We start from the raw sequence: 14,316 nt of genomic DNA on the forward strand, positions 1-14,316 counted from the left end.
CTGCACACTTATCGATAATATGTTCCAAGTTATTCCAACAGGTTGTAACTGCTTGGGGCCCCCGCATTGGTCCCTGTGTCACAACAGGAGTGACAGGTGGGTCACAGTATTCAGGCTGTGGTCTGACTGGCATGTTCTCACCATACTCCAAGTTACAAATTTACAACACAGCTGTCCTCTGATGTACTATGTCCTGATCCTGCCTGCTCCCCCCACACCCAACTTTGCAGGTCCCCTTTCTTCCACACCCTACTTCTCCTCCCCCACCTCCATTGCCGCACCAATGTTACACCCCACAACCCCCACCAGCCCCACCCGCCACCCCCCCAACACACCACCAGCCCCCACCGTCACCCCCCCCCAACAAACCACCAGCCCCCTCAACATCCCCCCTGACCCCCTCAACATCACCCAGCCCTGCCCGCCGGCCCCCCAACACCACCCCCAGCCCCCACTGTCAACCCCCCCCCAACAAACCCCCGGCATGCTCAACACCCTCCCTGGGCCCCCCAAACACCCCCCCGACTCCCCCAACACTCCCTCAAGAACCCCCTTGGCCCCCACAACACCCCCTCAACATCACCCAGGCCCGGCCGCTGCCCCCTCCAACACCGCCCCCCCGTCCCGAACACCGCCTTGCCCCCCCACCCCCCACCAAGCCCTCCCCAATCCCCCCCCGCCCCCCCACAGCCCCAACCACCCCCACTGCCAACCAGCACCCACTTTCCCAATCCACAGAGGAATCAGGAGTAGGATGAGGCCATTCGGGCCAATCGCTGGTCAATTCTGCAATCCCCCGCCACCCCCGCTCCTCCGGCTCACGGCCCTTTAAGCACACACAGGACAGCAGAGTCAGGGAAAGATTTGATCATTTTTATCTCCCATCTGCTGCCCCCACAACATCTATTCACATTTTGACCAAGCATTGCACAGACCTGACAACAGGACCAGGTTGTAAGGTGAGGAAATCAGGGTTAAATTAAATAAACATCTTTGCAGCTGGCGCAGGGGTTCGGGAAAAAGGGGCTACAAGTTGTAAAATATGTACAAGCTTTCATTGGACGTCCTCTATGCTACAATAGTTTTTATATTGACGTATTGAGTATCTTTTAAATAGCAGGTGATTTTGACATTGGTCCTTCATTCGCACACCAACGATTAGCTCAGGTGGATCGATAAAGCCAGTCCTTCACCTGTACTAGAACGACAAACAGCAATGCTCAGTGGAAGTAGCTGTTCCCGCACCTTCGCCTCCGTCTCGCTCCCTCCTTCTTCGGCTAAACACACCCTCCTTCCTGTTTCTCCTGTCTGTAGTTTCTGGTTCCCGAGCCTCCTGTTATAGAAAGGTAGCAGATCGGTTAGGATACGGTCTGCAATTCCTTATCTGTGACTCTCCCCTTCCCCTGACGGGACAGATGTGCCTGCGCAGGTTTCCTCTGGGGGCTTCGGTTTCCTCCCACCGTCCAAAGATGTACAGGTTAGGGTGACTTGGCCGTGCTACACTGCCCGTAGAGTCCAGGGATGTGTAGGCTACATGGGCTAACCCTGGAAAATGCAGGGTCACAGGGATAGTATGGGTGGGGAGGTAGTGCTGGTGGAGAGTCTGGGCAGGATGCTCTTTGGACGGTCAGTGTGAACTCGATGGGCCGAATGTACCTGCTTGCACACTGTGCAGATTATATGATCCTATTTGGGCCAAAGTTGGGATCAGTGAGTCAGACATGGATCGAGTCGGGGCGGAGGGTGGGGGGGCTCAATTACTAGGGGTCATGAGTTCAAAGTGAGAGGAGGAAAGTTTAAGGGAGATATGCGTGGAAAGTTCTTTACACAGAGGGTGGTGGGTGCCTGGAACGTGTTGCCAGCGGAGGCGGTAGACGCAGACACGTTAGCGTCTTTTAAGATATATCTGGACAGGTACTTGGATGGGCAGGGAGCGAATGGACACAGACCGTTAGAAAATAGGTGGCAGGTTTAGACTTAGGATCTCGATCGGCGCAGGCTTGGAGGATCGAAGGACCTGTTCCTGTGCTGTAGGTTTCTTTGTTCTTTGAGTGCTGGGGATCAGAGTCCCGGGCGTAGCAACCCTGGATTTCCAGGGTTGAGGGCTCCTTGGAGGGCGGGGTGCGGAGGCGGGGGCGATGGCGGCGGGGAGCACACGAGTCGGGGTCGATCTGTGTGTCAGGGTCAGGGTAGTACCTGAGCCAGTTTCCATGCTCACCTTGACTGTAGGCCAGGCTTTCACTGCTTCTTAAAGATCTAGAAAACAACAAAACGGAATTAGACAAAATCACGAGTAAAGATTTATCACCTCACTTCCTGCCTCCTCTGTTAATGTGACTTGAAGAAGATACATAGGTCCTTCATTGTAAAGGGGATCAAAGGTTATGGGGAGAACGAGGAAGAATGGGTTTGAGAAATGCATTAGCCATGATTGAATAGCAGAGCAGATTCGATGGGCTGAATGGCCTAATTTCTGCTCCTATCTGTTATGGTCTTACAAGAGTCACTCCATTCCTGTCCAATGACCTTCGGTAAAGAATGTGCAAAAAAAAACTCCAGCATCTCACCTCACTGTCGAAGGGGAAAAGTGCCCAGTTCCACTGCTGGGCTGCACTGTCACCCCAGGACCCTAACTGTTCAATGCAGGGAGGCCATCATCAACAAGGTGGTGCGGAGAGACCGAGGTTGTGGCGGGGTTTGGTTGGGGGGGCGTGGGGAGAGAGTGACAGAGAGAGCATAAGAGAGAGCGTGAAAGATGGAGAGAGAGGAGCAGAGGGAGAGAGAGCAAAAGCAAGATGAGGGAGCAATGGAAGGAAGGGCAGAGGGAGAGCAGGGGTGGTGGGGAGGCCAGGGTGGGGCAGAGCGCGGGGAGAGGGGAGCGCGAGGGGGGAGGGGCAAGCACGAGGGGGAGGGGCAAACATGAGGGGGAGGGGCAAGTGCAAGGGGAGGGGCAAATGCGAGGGGGAGGGGCAAGCACGAGGGGGCAGGGGAAGGGGGAGAGGTGAGGGGGGAGAGGCTAACACCATTGATGGGTTTCGAATTACAGCCATTTGGAAGCCATCTCCATAGTAACCAGGGTCATAACTGTGGAAAGTTGGCTCTGATAATTTGGTCCCTTTCCCTTACCCCTCTGTGCCCCCAAAACCACCTGCCCGCACCCCACTACGTATTTAAGGATTCTCATTAACCAGGGATCTGACGGAATTAGCTCAGATATTCAGCTCATTCCCACTCCCCCCTCCCATCATCCACCATCACCCACTCTCTTCCTGTTGTCCTAACCCTCCCCAAAAACTCGCCAAACCCGGAGCTGACCATCTGAGCAGGACAGAAGCTGGGAATGCTGCAGCGAGTAACTCCCCTCCTGACTCCCCAAAGCCAGTCCCACCATCCACAAGGCACAAGTCAGGAGTGGGATGGAATACTCCCCACTTGCCTGGATGGGGGCAGCCCCAACAACACTCAAGAAACTTGACACCATCTAGGCCAAAGCAGCCGCTTGATTGGCACCACATCCACAAACATCCCACTCCCTCCCCCCACCGACGCTCAACCACAGCAGTGTGTACTATCTACAAGATGCCCTGCAGAAATTCACCAAAGATCCTCAGGCAGCACCTTCCAAACCCATGGCCACTTCCATCTAGAAGGACAAGGGCAGCAGATACACAAGAACACCACCCTCCTGCAAGCTCCCCTCGGAGCCACTCACCATCCTGAGTTGGAAATTTATCACCGCTCCTTCAGCGTCGCAGGATCGGAATCCTGGCATTCCCTCCCGAAGGGATAGTGTGGGTTTACCTACTGCTTACGGATTACAACCATCCCATAAGGCAGCTCACACCCCCACCTTCTCAAGGGGCAACTAGGGACAGGGTCAATAAATGCTGGGCCCAGCCAGCGACCCCCACATCGAATGAATAAACAAAAATGAAAGCGCATTCAGTAATCCGAACCACATAATTACAGTGTTTTTGGAGAAGCTGTAGTCACTGGGTGAGTGACCCAGGGTCCTCACTGAATTCTCAGGGGGGTTTCTGGTGGGCGCTTCAAATCCCACATGGCAGGTAGGGAAATGTAAATTCATTAAAAACTGTGGAATTGAAAGCAAGTCTAAATGTCACCATTGTCAACTGGTGCAATAAGCCCACCTGGTTCACTAATATCCTTTAGCAATATAGGAACAGGGGGAGGCCATTCTGGCCATCAAGTCTGCCCTGCCATTCAGTACAATCATGGCTGATTGCCCACTTCAATTCTTTTTACTCACCCCCATCCCTGTGGAACCTGGAAGGAAATCAGCCGTCCTCCCCTGGTCTGGCTTACATGTGACCTACAACAATCTCTTCCTGCTCCCTGAGATAGCCGGGGGCACCACCCCGGGGCAATTAGGGATGGGCAACAAACGCTGGCTTTGCCAGCAACACCCAGACGGACAAAGAACAAGAACAAAAGCACGGAAGATGGTCGTAACTGTTGACATAGAAAGCTCAGCAGGAACACTGATCACAAACATCAGCATGAACTACTTCCCCCACTTCATCAACCTTCAGTCAGTTTTGGGTAGACATCTGAAGTGTCATCACATTCAAGGCTTTGGGTCTATTGTAGGAAAGTGGGAATAATACAAATACTAGTGTAATTTTGTAGTACAGACTCAATGGGCTGAAGGGCCTTGTCTATACTGTCTTATTTTATGATGAATCAGCAACATTATGGCTCAAACTACAAACATTAGTCAGTCATTAATCTTTGGCTGGTTTCAACTGTTGAGCTTAAGGTCCCTGGGCCAAATTAAAAATCAACATTTGTGATTCCTGTCACCAAATTTGTTTCAAAATTAGAAATTTCTTCAGTGAATATATGAGATACTTTCATACAAGTCTGCCCTGCCATTCAATCATGGCTGATATGTTTCTCAACTCCATTCTCCTGCCCTCTCCCTGTAACCCTGGATTCCCTTACTAATCAAGAACCTACCTATCTGTCTTAAATACACTCAGTCCTCCACAGCTCTCTGTGGCAATGGGTTCCATAGATTCTCCACCCTCTGGCTGAAGAAATTCCTCCTCATCTCAGTTCTAAAGGGTCGTCCCCTCACTCTGAGGCTGTGCTCTCAGGTCCCAGTCTCTCCTACTGATGGAAACATCTTCCCAATATCCAATCTATTCAGGCCCCTCAGTATTCTGCAAGTTTCAATGAGAGATGGCCCTCATCCTTCCCTTGAGGGCAGAGAGGCTCAGGAGGGGAATTCGGATGGTTGGACAATTAAAATCAGGGCAAATTCAAGAGAGGCAGAGCTGGAGGGGTGGGTGTGGGGGGGTACAGATCTTGCAGAGGTGTGGGATTGTAGGGATAGGGAGGGCACGAGTCTAGAGAGGAATGTCCTCAACACAGAGGTGAGGTGATGGTCGAGTGTTATTATCGCTGGACTGGTAATCCAGAGACCCAGATAAGGTTCTGGGTCCCTGGGTTTGAATCCTGCCACCGCAGGGTTGCTAATGCCTTCAGCTCAATCCTGCCACCAGTGCCCACATCCAAACCCCTCACCCACCGTTCCCCAGCCCTACAGGGCTTGAGATGAATGACTCCGATTGACAGGTGTTTGAGGAGGACTCACAGAGAGAGGGTCAGTAGCAAAAGCTGCCACGCTATTCCTCATTTCACTGGCGTTCCCTCGCAGAGGGATCAGGGAGACATTATTAAACCTGGCATCTGGAGGCGATCGCGAAGTCCGTGAGCTGGAGGAGTTCATCGGCCACACGTTCCCATCATGCTGAGGAAAGCAAACACAGTCAGTGAGTGCAGCAACAGCAGAGAGAAAATCCCCATCACACAGCCCTGGAAACATGACCACATTCCCCTCTCCCTACATACCGCACTACCCCCCCACCCCCACCCCCTGAATCCCTCTCTGTCTCCATCAGACCATAAGACACAGGAGCAGAATTAAGGCTGTTCAGCCCATTAAGTCTGCTCCCCCATTCATTCATGGCTGATATGTTTCTCAACCCCATTTTCCTGCCTTTCTCCCGATAATCCTTGATCCCTGACCAATCAGGAAGCTATCTATCCCTGTCTTAAATATAGTCAGTGGCTCGCCCTCCACAGCCCTCTGTAGCAATGGGTTCCACAGATTCTCCACCCTCTAGCTGAGGAAATTCCTCCTCATCTCAGTTCAAAAGAGTCGTCCCCTCACTCTGAGGCTGTGCCCTCAGGTCCTAATCTCTCCTACTGATGGAAACATCTTCCCCACATCCACTCTATCCACGCCCCTCAGCACTCTGTATGTTTCAATCAGATCCCCCCTCATCCTTCTAAACTCCACTGAGTACAGACCCAGAGTCCTCACCTGCTCCTCATAAGACAAGCCCTTCATCCCCAGGATCATTCCTGTAAACCTCATTTGGCCTGTATCTAAGTGCTGATATTGCAGCACATCCAGAAATAAACTGCTCACAATATTCTCAATGCGTTCTGACCACAGCCTTATACATCCTCAGCAGTGTGTCTCTGCTCTTGTATTCTAGCCTACTGAAATGAATACTAACACCGCACTTGCCTTCCGAACTGCCAAGTGACCCTGCATGTTAACCTCATCCTGTGCTAGGATTCCAGAGTCCCTTTGCTTCAGATTTCCATAGCTTTTCTCTGTTTAGAAAATAGTCTATGTTTCTATTCTGATCAGAGATAATGGGAACTGCAGATGCTGGAGAATCTGAGATAACAAAGTGTGGAGTTGGATGAACACAGCAGGCCAAGCAGCATCTTAGGGGCACAAAATTTTTCTGATGAAGGGTCTTGGCCCGAAACATCAGCTTTCCTGCTCCTAAGATGCTGCTTGGCCTGCTGTGTTCATCCAGCTCCACACTTTGTTATCTATGTTTCTATTCTTCCTACCAATGTGCATAACCTCTCACTTTCCCACATTGTATTCCATCTGCCCCTTCTTTGCCCACTTTCCTAGCCTGTCCTAGCCCTTCTGCATGCTCCCCACTTCCTCAACATTACCTGTCCCTCCACCTCTGTTTGTGTCATCTACAAACCTTGCAACAGTGCTCTCAGCTCCTTCATCCAGATTGTTAAGGCGCAACGTGAATAGGTGTGATCCCAACACAGGCTCCTGTGGAACTCCATTAGTCACCAGCTGCCATCCCGGGAAAGATCCCTCTATCCCCACACTCTGCCTTCTGCCAGTCAGCCAATCCTCTATCTATGCCCCCTAACACTATGGGTACCTATCTCATTTAGCAGCCTCCTGTGCAACACCTTGTCAAGGGCCTTCTGGAAATCCAAATGAATTATGTCTATTGGCTCTCCCTTGAGGAGGCAATGAGTAAGTTAGACAAAGAATGCTAACAGATTTGTCAGACGTAGCCACCCCTTGACACTGCCAGGCTGACTCAGCCCAATTTAACCCTCACTTCCAGATGTCCTGCAATCTCATCATTAATAACAGACTCTAGAATCTTACAGATGGCCGAGGTCAGGCAGACTGGCCTACAGTTTCCTGACTTCTGCCACCCTCTCTTCTTAAACATCGGCATTACACGCTCCGCTTTCCAGTTGTCTGGGACATTCCCTGACTTCATGATTCCTGAAAGATCACTCACAATGCTTCTTTTTCTTCTTGTTATAATCTTTGTGTATATTAACAGCCAGGTTACTCTCATATTTCCTCTCCTCACCCCTTATTGCTTATTTCTTTTGGTTTTCCTCAACTGGATTTTAAAGTTTTCCCAATCCTCTACGTTCCCACTAATCTTCACCACATGGTCTGCCACTTCTTCTGTGATCATATGCTATCCCTGGCCTCCCTTGTCGGCTGTGGTTGACTGGTCTACCCCTTAAGATGTCGCTGCTTCTTGGGGATGAATTCCTGCTGTGCCTCCCAAATTACCCCCAGAAACCCCTCCCGTTGCTGCTCCCTTCCAATCTTCCCTTCCAATCAACTCTGACCAGCTCCTCCCTCATGTCTTTGTAGTTTCATTTACTCAGTTGTAATACAGTTACATCAGATGCCAACTTTGCCTCTCAAGCTGCTGGGTGAATTTGATTTAATTTTTTTTGTGTATTTTGTTACAAAATACACTGACAAGTATTGTATAGAGTCATTGCTCTCCAGTATCATCTTAAAACACAGAAAAGTAAACCAGAATTCTCTGTTCCCCAGTGAGCTCTACCATAACCTGCTTCAAAAAACATTATAGACATTCCACAGATTCCTTTCCTGAATTCCCCAGCCCACCTGCTTATCGAAGTCTCCCGTGATTATTGTATTAGTGCGTGTTGTACACGCCCTTCCTTCCTCCTGTTTTATATTCAGTCTCACATTCCTGACGACTGCCGGGAGGCCTGTACGCAATTCCCATCCATGTCTTTTCTCCTTTCCAGTTCCTCATCTCTACCCGCACAGGCCCACACCTTCCAACTCTGTTACATTTTGCTGTCGATGGAATTTCATTTCTTACTGACCCTCTGCCCACCTGCCTGTCCTTTCGATAGGACGGGTACCCTGGGTTATTTAGTCCCCAGCCCTGAGCCCCTTGCAAACACATCTCTGTGACACCCACAACATTGTACCTGCCAGTTTCAGTCTGTGCTACAAGCTCATTTACCATGTTTTATATACTGGGTGTATTTTCGTGGAACACCCTCAGACCTGCACTGACTGTCCCCCTTCACATCGTTGCCCTTTCCTGACCCTCTGCATATTCTCTCCTATTAGTGCTTCTGGAAACTTTCATAATCTCTGCAGAGCCCATCCCTTACCCACCCTCCACACTTTAGCTCTCTCCATAATTTTCTATGTGGCTGAACCCAAACCCTCCCCCCAACATCCCACACACCCCACCGCCAACAACCCCCCATACTGCCCCCCACCACCCCCAGCATGATGTACGTGAAGCCCGACCCATAGGAACAGCTCCTTCCTTCCTGGTCAGGTAAAGCTCACATATAGAAGGGCCCTCACTCTCTCTCCCTGCATGCCATCAATCCCTTCCTCTCTCCCTCTGCGCTGACCCTCTGACAGCGTGGCGCTCCCTCAGCGCTGATCCTCCGACAGTGCTGCACTCCCTCAGCACTGACCCTCCAACAGTGCGGTGCTCCCTCAGCACTGACCCTCCGAAAGCGCGGCACTCCCTCAGCACTGACCCTCCGACAGCGCGATGCTCCCTCAGTGTTGCACTGGGAATGTCAAGTGTAGAATTTATATTCCAAGCTCAGATACAGGACACAAACAGTTTTTGCTGCCTTCAGAGACTGCACTGATAACGCAGAGAATAACGTTTGAGGGTCAGAATTCATTTTGAAAAGAAAGCTGGAAACAAACTGTGGCCTTGGTAAATGGTGGCCATGTCGGGAAAACCCCATCTGGTTCACTAATGCTCTTCAGGGAAGGAAACGGCCATCCTTACCCAGTCTGGCCTACATGTGACTCCGGACCCACAGCAATGTGGTTCACTCTTAACTGCCCTCTGAAATACTCCAGAAAATGCTCAACCGCATGGGTCATTACAAGTGCGTCGACTGTAAATACTAGTCAGGCCTAAACACGGTCAGGAGCAGCTGATTTGCACATGTACGCGAACGTGGGGCAGGCTGGGGACATGACAAACAATGGAGTGTACACAAGAGTCATTTCCTCCCTTAACTTAATAACATGAACGTGAACAGAAGTTACCTGGATATACAGGAAGGTCGCTAGCCACTCTCGCTGCTCCATCTGAGTGTCACAGCACACATACCTAAAGAGAGACCAACAGACAGCTTCTGTCTAAGGATCCAACACACCAGTCTGTACCCAGCGCCAGCACGGGGTTAGAGGCAGAGTAAAGCTCCCTCTACACTATACCCCCATCAAACCCACTCAGGACAGGGACAGCACGGGGTTAGATACAGAGTAAAGCTTCCTCTACCGTGTCCCCCCATCAAACCCACCCAGGGCAGGGACAGCACGGGGTCAGATACAGAGTAAAGCTCCGTCTACACTGTCCCCCATCAAACACTCCCAGGATAGGGACAGCACAGGGTTAGATACAGAGTAAAGCTCCCTCTACACTGTCCCCCATCAAACACTCCCAGGACAGGGACAGCACGGGGTTAGATGCACAGTAAGTGACCCCTGCTCTTTTAAACTTAATGTAAAGCTCCATCTCTTCTTGTTCAAAGTGAAAGTAAAGCTTTCTCTACTCCTTTATACTGAAAGTAATGTTTACTCAACACTGTCCCCATGGTACACTCCAGGACCATGTTACAGGCTGGAACGTAAGCAGTAAATTCAAGTTGGTTTGAACATAGAATGACAGACACCTGGGAATGAGCTACAGTCTCGAATCTAATCGAGGAGTTTGGTGCTGTCTGTGGAGAAATCCCTGAATGCCAACAATTACTCACCACTGTTGCTTCTCATGCCTTTCCTTGTTTTCGTAAACAATGGTGAATCCCCAACTGGAATAGAAGAACATAGAGTTTCTCCATCAGATATTGTTGACCACAATGGATTGTGATGGGAACATGTGGCAGTGTCCCTATCACTCGATGTACTCTCCACAGGAAACCTGGCTCGCTCATCATCCACTAATTGGTTACTGCTACTGTCCGAACATGGGAACACCAGCCCCTGCAAGTTCCCCTCCAAACCACTTGCCATCCTTACATGGTTCCTTCACTGTCACTGGGTCAAAATCTTGGAATTCCCTCCCTAATGGCATTGTGGGTCCATATTCAATGGTTCAAGAAGGCAGCTCACCCCCACCTTCTCAAGGGGCAACAAACCCTGCAATATCCATGTCCCACAAGTGAAGCTCATGGCTCATCTGATAATCCTCATCTCCACTTTTCCGCCTTTTCCCCACAACCCTCGATTCCGTTCTTGATTAAAATCTATCTCAGCCTTGAACACACTGAATGACCCAGCCTCGACAGGCGTAAAGAATTCCACAGACTCCCCTCTGAGAGATGAAATTCCTCATCCCTGCCTTCAAAGTGTGACCCATTATTGTGAGATGATGCCCTCTGGTCCTAGACTCTCCCACAAGGAGTGAGAACCTCTCCCCATCTCCCCTGCCAAATCCCCTAAAAATCTTGTATGTTTCAATAAGGTCACCTCTCATTCTTCTAAAATCTAACAAGTACGCACCCTACCCACTCAATTTCTCCTCATAAAATAATCCCTCTACGCCCGGGATCAGCTGAGCGAACCTTCTCTGGGCTACCTTCAATGGCAGTCTGTCTTTCCTTAGGCCAGGGGCTCAAAACAGCTCACAGGGTTGCAGCTGTGTTCTGATTAACGCCTCGGTAATTTTAGCAAAACCTCCCTACTTTTCTGCTCCACTCCTTTTGAAATAAAGACCGACGGTCCATTTGCCTTCCCTATTACCCACTGAACTTGGACACTCGCTTCCTTATGCACAAAAAAACCCATACTGCCCTGTATCACAGAAGGAAGCTGGTGTATCACGGGGTGAGATGTTACTGCAGTCTCTCTCCAATTTAATACTATTCTGCTCCTCTGTTTTTCCTGCCAAATTCCATAATCTTACATAAGATTATGACATAATCATTTTCCCACATTATAATCCATCTTATTTTAGCCTATTCACTTAATGTGTCTATATCCCTCTGCAAACTGTCTGGGTCATTCCAGTCCTTTGCCTATTTTTGTGTAACCCACAAACCTGGTGATGGTACATTCACCGTCCTCAAGTCTTTAAAAGATATCGTTCTGAATTATGGCCCCAGCGGAATACCCTAGGATACAGGAAGCCATCCTTTAAATGCCTCCCCCCCCCAACTTATTCCAACTCTGTGTTATTAGCTAATCCTCTATCCATGCCAACACACCAACTCCAACACCATGGCTTCATACTTTATTAAGTGATCTAAAGTGTTACAGGAAGATTATTATTAAACTGGAGAGGTTTTCGGAACAGATTTACCGGGATGTTGCTGGGTGTGGAAGGTTGGAGCTTTAAAGAAAGGTTGGATAGGCTGGGACTTTTCTCACAGGAGCACAGGAGGTTGACAGGCGACCTGATGGAAGTGTGTAAGATAATGAGGGATATAGAGTTGAGGATAGTTAACTTTTCCCCAGGATGGGGGATTTCAGGACTAGGGGACACATTTTTAAGGTGAGATGACAGAGGTCTATAAATGATATGAGGGGCAATTTATTTTTTTATATAGAGGGTGGCTCATGTGTGGAATGAACTTTGACGGGTACAGTTACAACGGTGAAAAGACATGTGGATCAGTACATGAATAGGAAAGGTTTGGACAGAAATGGTCCAGGAGCAGGCAGGTGGGGCTATTTTAGTTTGGGACTGTGGTCGGCACAGATTTGTTGGACCAAAGGGCCTGTTTCCATACTGTATGACTCTATGAGTCTATGTGGTATGATGTTTAAGGGTGACATACTGGGGGTTAGCACACCCCGGGTTCGATTCCTCCCTCGGGCAACTGTCTGTGTGGAGTTTGCACGTTTTCCCTGTGTCTGCGTGGGTTTCCTCCCACAGTCCAAAGATGTGCAGGTTGGGGTGGATTGGCCATGCTAAACTGCCCACAGTGTTCAGGGATGTGCAGGCTAGATGGGTTAGCCATGGGAAATGCAGGATTGCAGGGATAGGGTAGGGGGTTGTGGGTCAGCGTGGACTTGATGGGCTGAATGGCCTTTTCCACACTGTAGGGATTCTATGATTCTATAACAAATGCCTTTTCTAAATCCAAACATATTACACCCACTGCTTCCCTTTCATTTATCCCATTGTTTTCCTTCCTCATAGAATTCCAGTAAAATTGTCAGGCATAACTTCCCCTTCTTGAAGCCAAGCTGACCCTCCTTGATCGCATTGTGTATTTCCACATGGTCTGCTATTGCATCCCTTATGATAGATCCTAACATTTCCCCAATGATGGAACAGCTGGTGGCAAAATTTGAAATCAATAGAAATCTGGCATAACAAAATAAATACTGATGTCACTTCGGGTTCGAAATCAGCCACATATGTGACTCCAGACCCTCAGCAGTGTGGTTGATTCTGAAGCAGCCAGCCAAGCTGAGACCAAGGGCAATTAGGGACAGGCAGAAAGAATTTACAAGAACATTTTGCTTACCATGTCGGGGGTTTAAATTTCTTCTTCACTCCAAGATAGACCTTCAAACTCTTCACTGGCCATTCCTTCTCAGGTTTATTGCTCTGTTAGAAAGACAAACTTCCTCAGGGACAAACTAAACCAGCAGCTCAAGGGCAGATAGATCAACAACTTCAATCTATAACTAACCTTGTGCGGTCCCTGCCCTGGGAGTGTTTGATGGGGGACAGTGTAGACGGAGCTTTACTCTGTATCTAACCCCGTGCTGTCCCTGCCCCTGGGAGTGTTTGATGGGGGGGGGGGGACAGTGTAGAGAGAGCTTTACAGTATGTCAGACACAGTTTAATGTATGAACTGAGCAGTGCGTCTCCAGCTGCCCCAGCACTAGTGCCCCCGAGAGTTAGGCCTGGAGTCTGTCCTTGCCTCAGGAAGAAGTTCTCATTCTTACACAATTGGCTGCAAAGCAGAGAGATAGCCAGCTGGGTGTTTTTGAATGGTTTGGGGACGATCGGCTGAAGGGTCTCATTCTTTGCTGTAAATGTCTATGACAGTATGACTTCACCCCGGGGGCATTTTCCGATGGGGGTCCGTGGAGCCTAGAACCAGAGCGAATCCCTCAGGAGCCCAAACACTGACTAGTCCCCACACCCAGGGCCAGGACACTGACCAGTCCCCGTCCACCCCCTCGGGGAGGGCCAGAACACTGACCAGTTTACCCCACCCCCTCGGGGATTACTAGGTCAGCGATCTCCGGGTCAAGATTGGACCAGGGATCAATAGGTCAGGAATCAGGATCGGATTGGGTCGAGGTTCAGTAGGTCAGGGATCACCAGGTCAGGGACCAGGCTTGGGATTGGGTCAGGGATCAGTGGGTCAGGGATCAATGGGTCAGGAATCAGGCTTGGGATTGGGTCAGGGATCAGTGGGTCAGGGATCAATGGGTCAGGAATCAGGCTGGGGATTGGGTCAGGGATCAGTGGGTCAGGGAGAGCAGGATGCCGATCTGATGGAGTGTCCTGGGTGGATGTGAGCCTGTGGTGGTCTCTCAGGGCCGGGAGATCACTTACCCGTACTTCCTTGTAGAGTCGCAGGGTGAAGCCGGTCAGCATGAAGTAACGGTCACTGAAACTGCCCACTCCCAATCCCAGTTTCCTTTCCTCCCGGAACTTCACCATGCCGTGTTTCTGATCGGCTACTTTACTGGCTGGGAATCGGGATAGG

At 50.0% G+C, this 14,316-nt stretch overlaps 1 protein-coding gene across 8 annotated transcripts in view; it reads right to left on the reverse strand.

Annotated features, from left to right (window-relative positions):
• Positions 1–859: 859 nt before the first annotated feature.
• Positions 860–14,316, reverse strand: part of LOC125453592 (arf-GAP with Rho-GAP domain, ANK repeat and PH domain-containing protein 1) — a 189,778-nt gene continuing 176,321 nt past the window's right edge. For all 8 annotated transcript variants that reach the window (XM_059646857.1, XM_059646859.1, XM_059646860.1 and 5 more), the window contains 7 exons: positions 14,163–14,299; positions 13,117–13,199; positions 10,399–10,452; positions 9,686–9,749; positions 5,621–5,776; positions 2,219–2,256; positions 860–1,333 (listed from right to left, as the gene is read on the reverse strand). In XM_059646857.1, coding sequence (XP_059502840.1) covers positions 2,239–2,256; positions 5,621–5,776; positions 9,686–9,749; positions 10,399–10,452; positions 13,117–13,199; positions 14,163–14,299 — 512 coding nt within the window. In that variant the 3' untranslated portion in view covers positions 860–1,333; positions 2,219–2,238. The remainder of the gene's footprint in view (positions 1,334–2,218; positions 2,257–5,620; positions 5,777–9,685; positions 9,750–10,398; positions 10,453–13,116; positions 13,200–14,162; positions 14,300–14,316) is intronic.

This window comes from Stegostoma tigrinum, chromosome 6 (assembly GCF_030684315.1).
Source record: "Stegostoma tigrinum isolate sSteTig4 chromosome 6, sSteTig4.hap1, whole genome shotgun sequence".
Taxonomy (NCBI): Eukaryota; Metazoa; Chordata; class Chondrichthyes; order Orectolobiformes; family Stegostomatidae; genus Stegostoma; species Stegostoma tigrinum.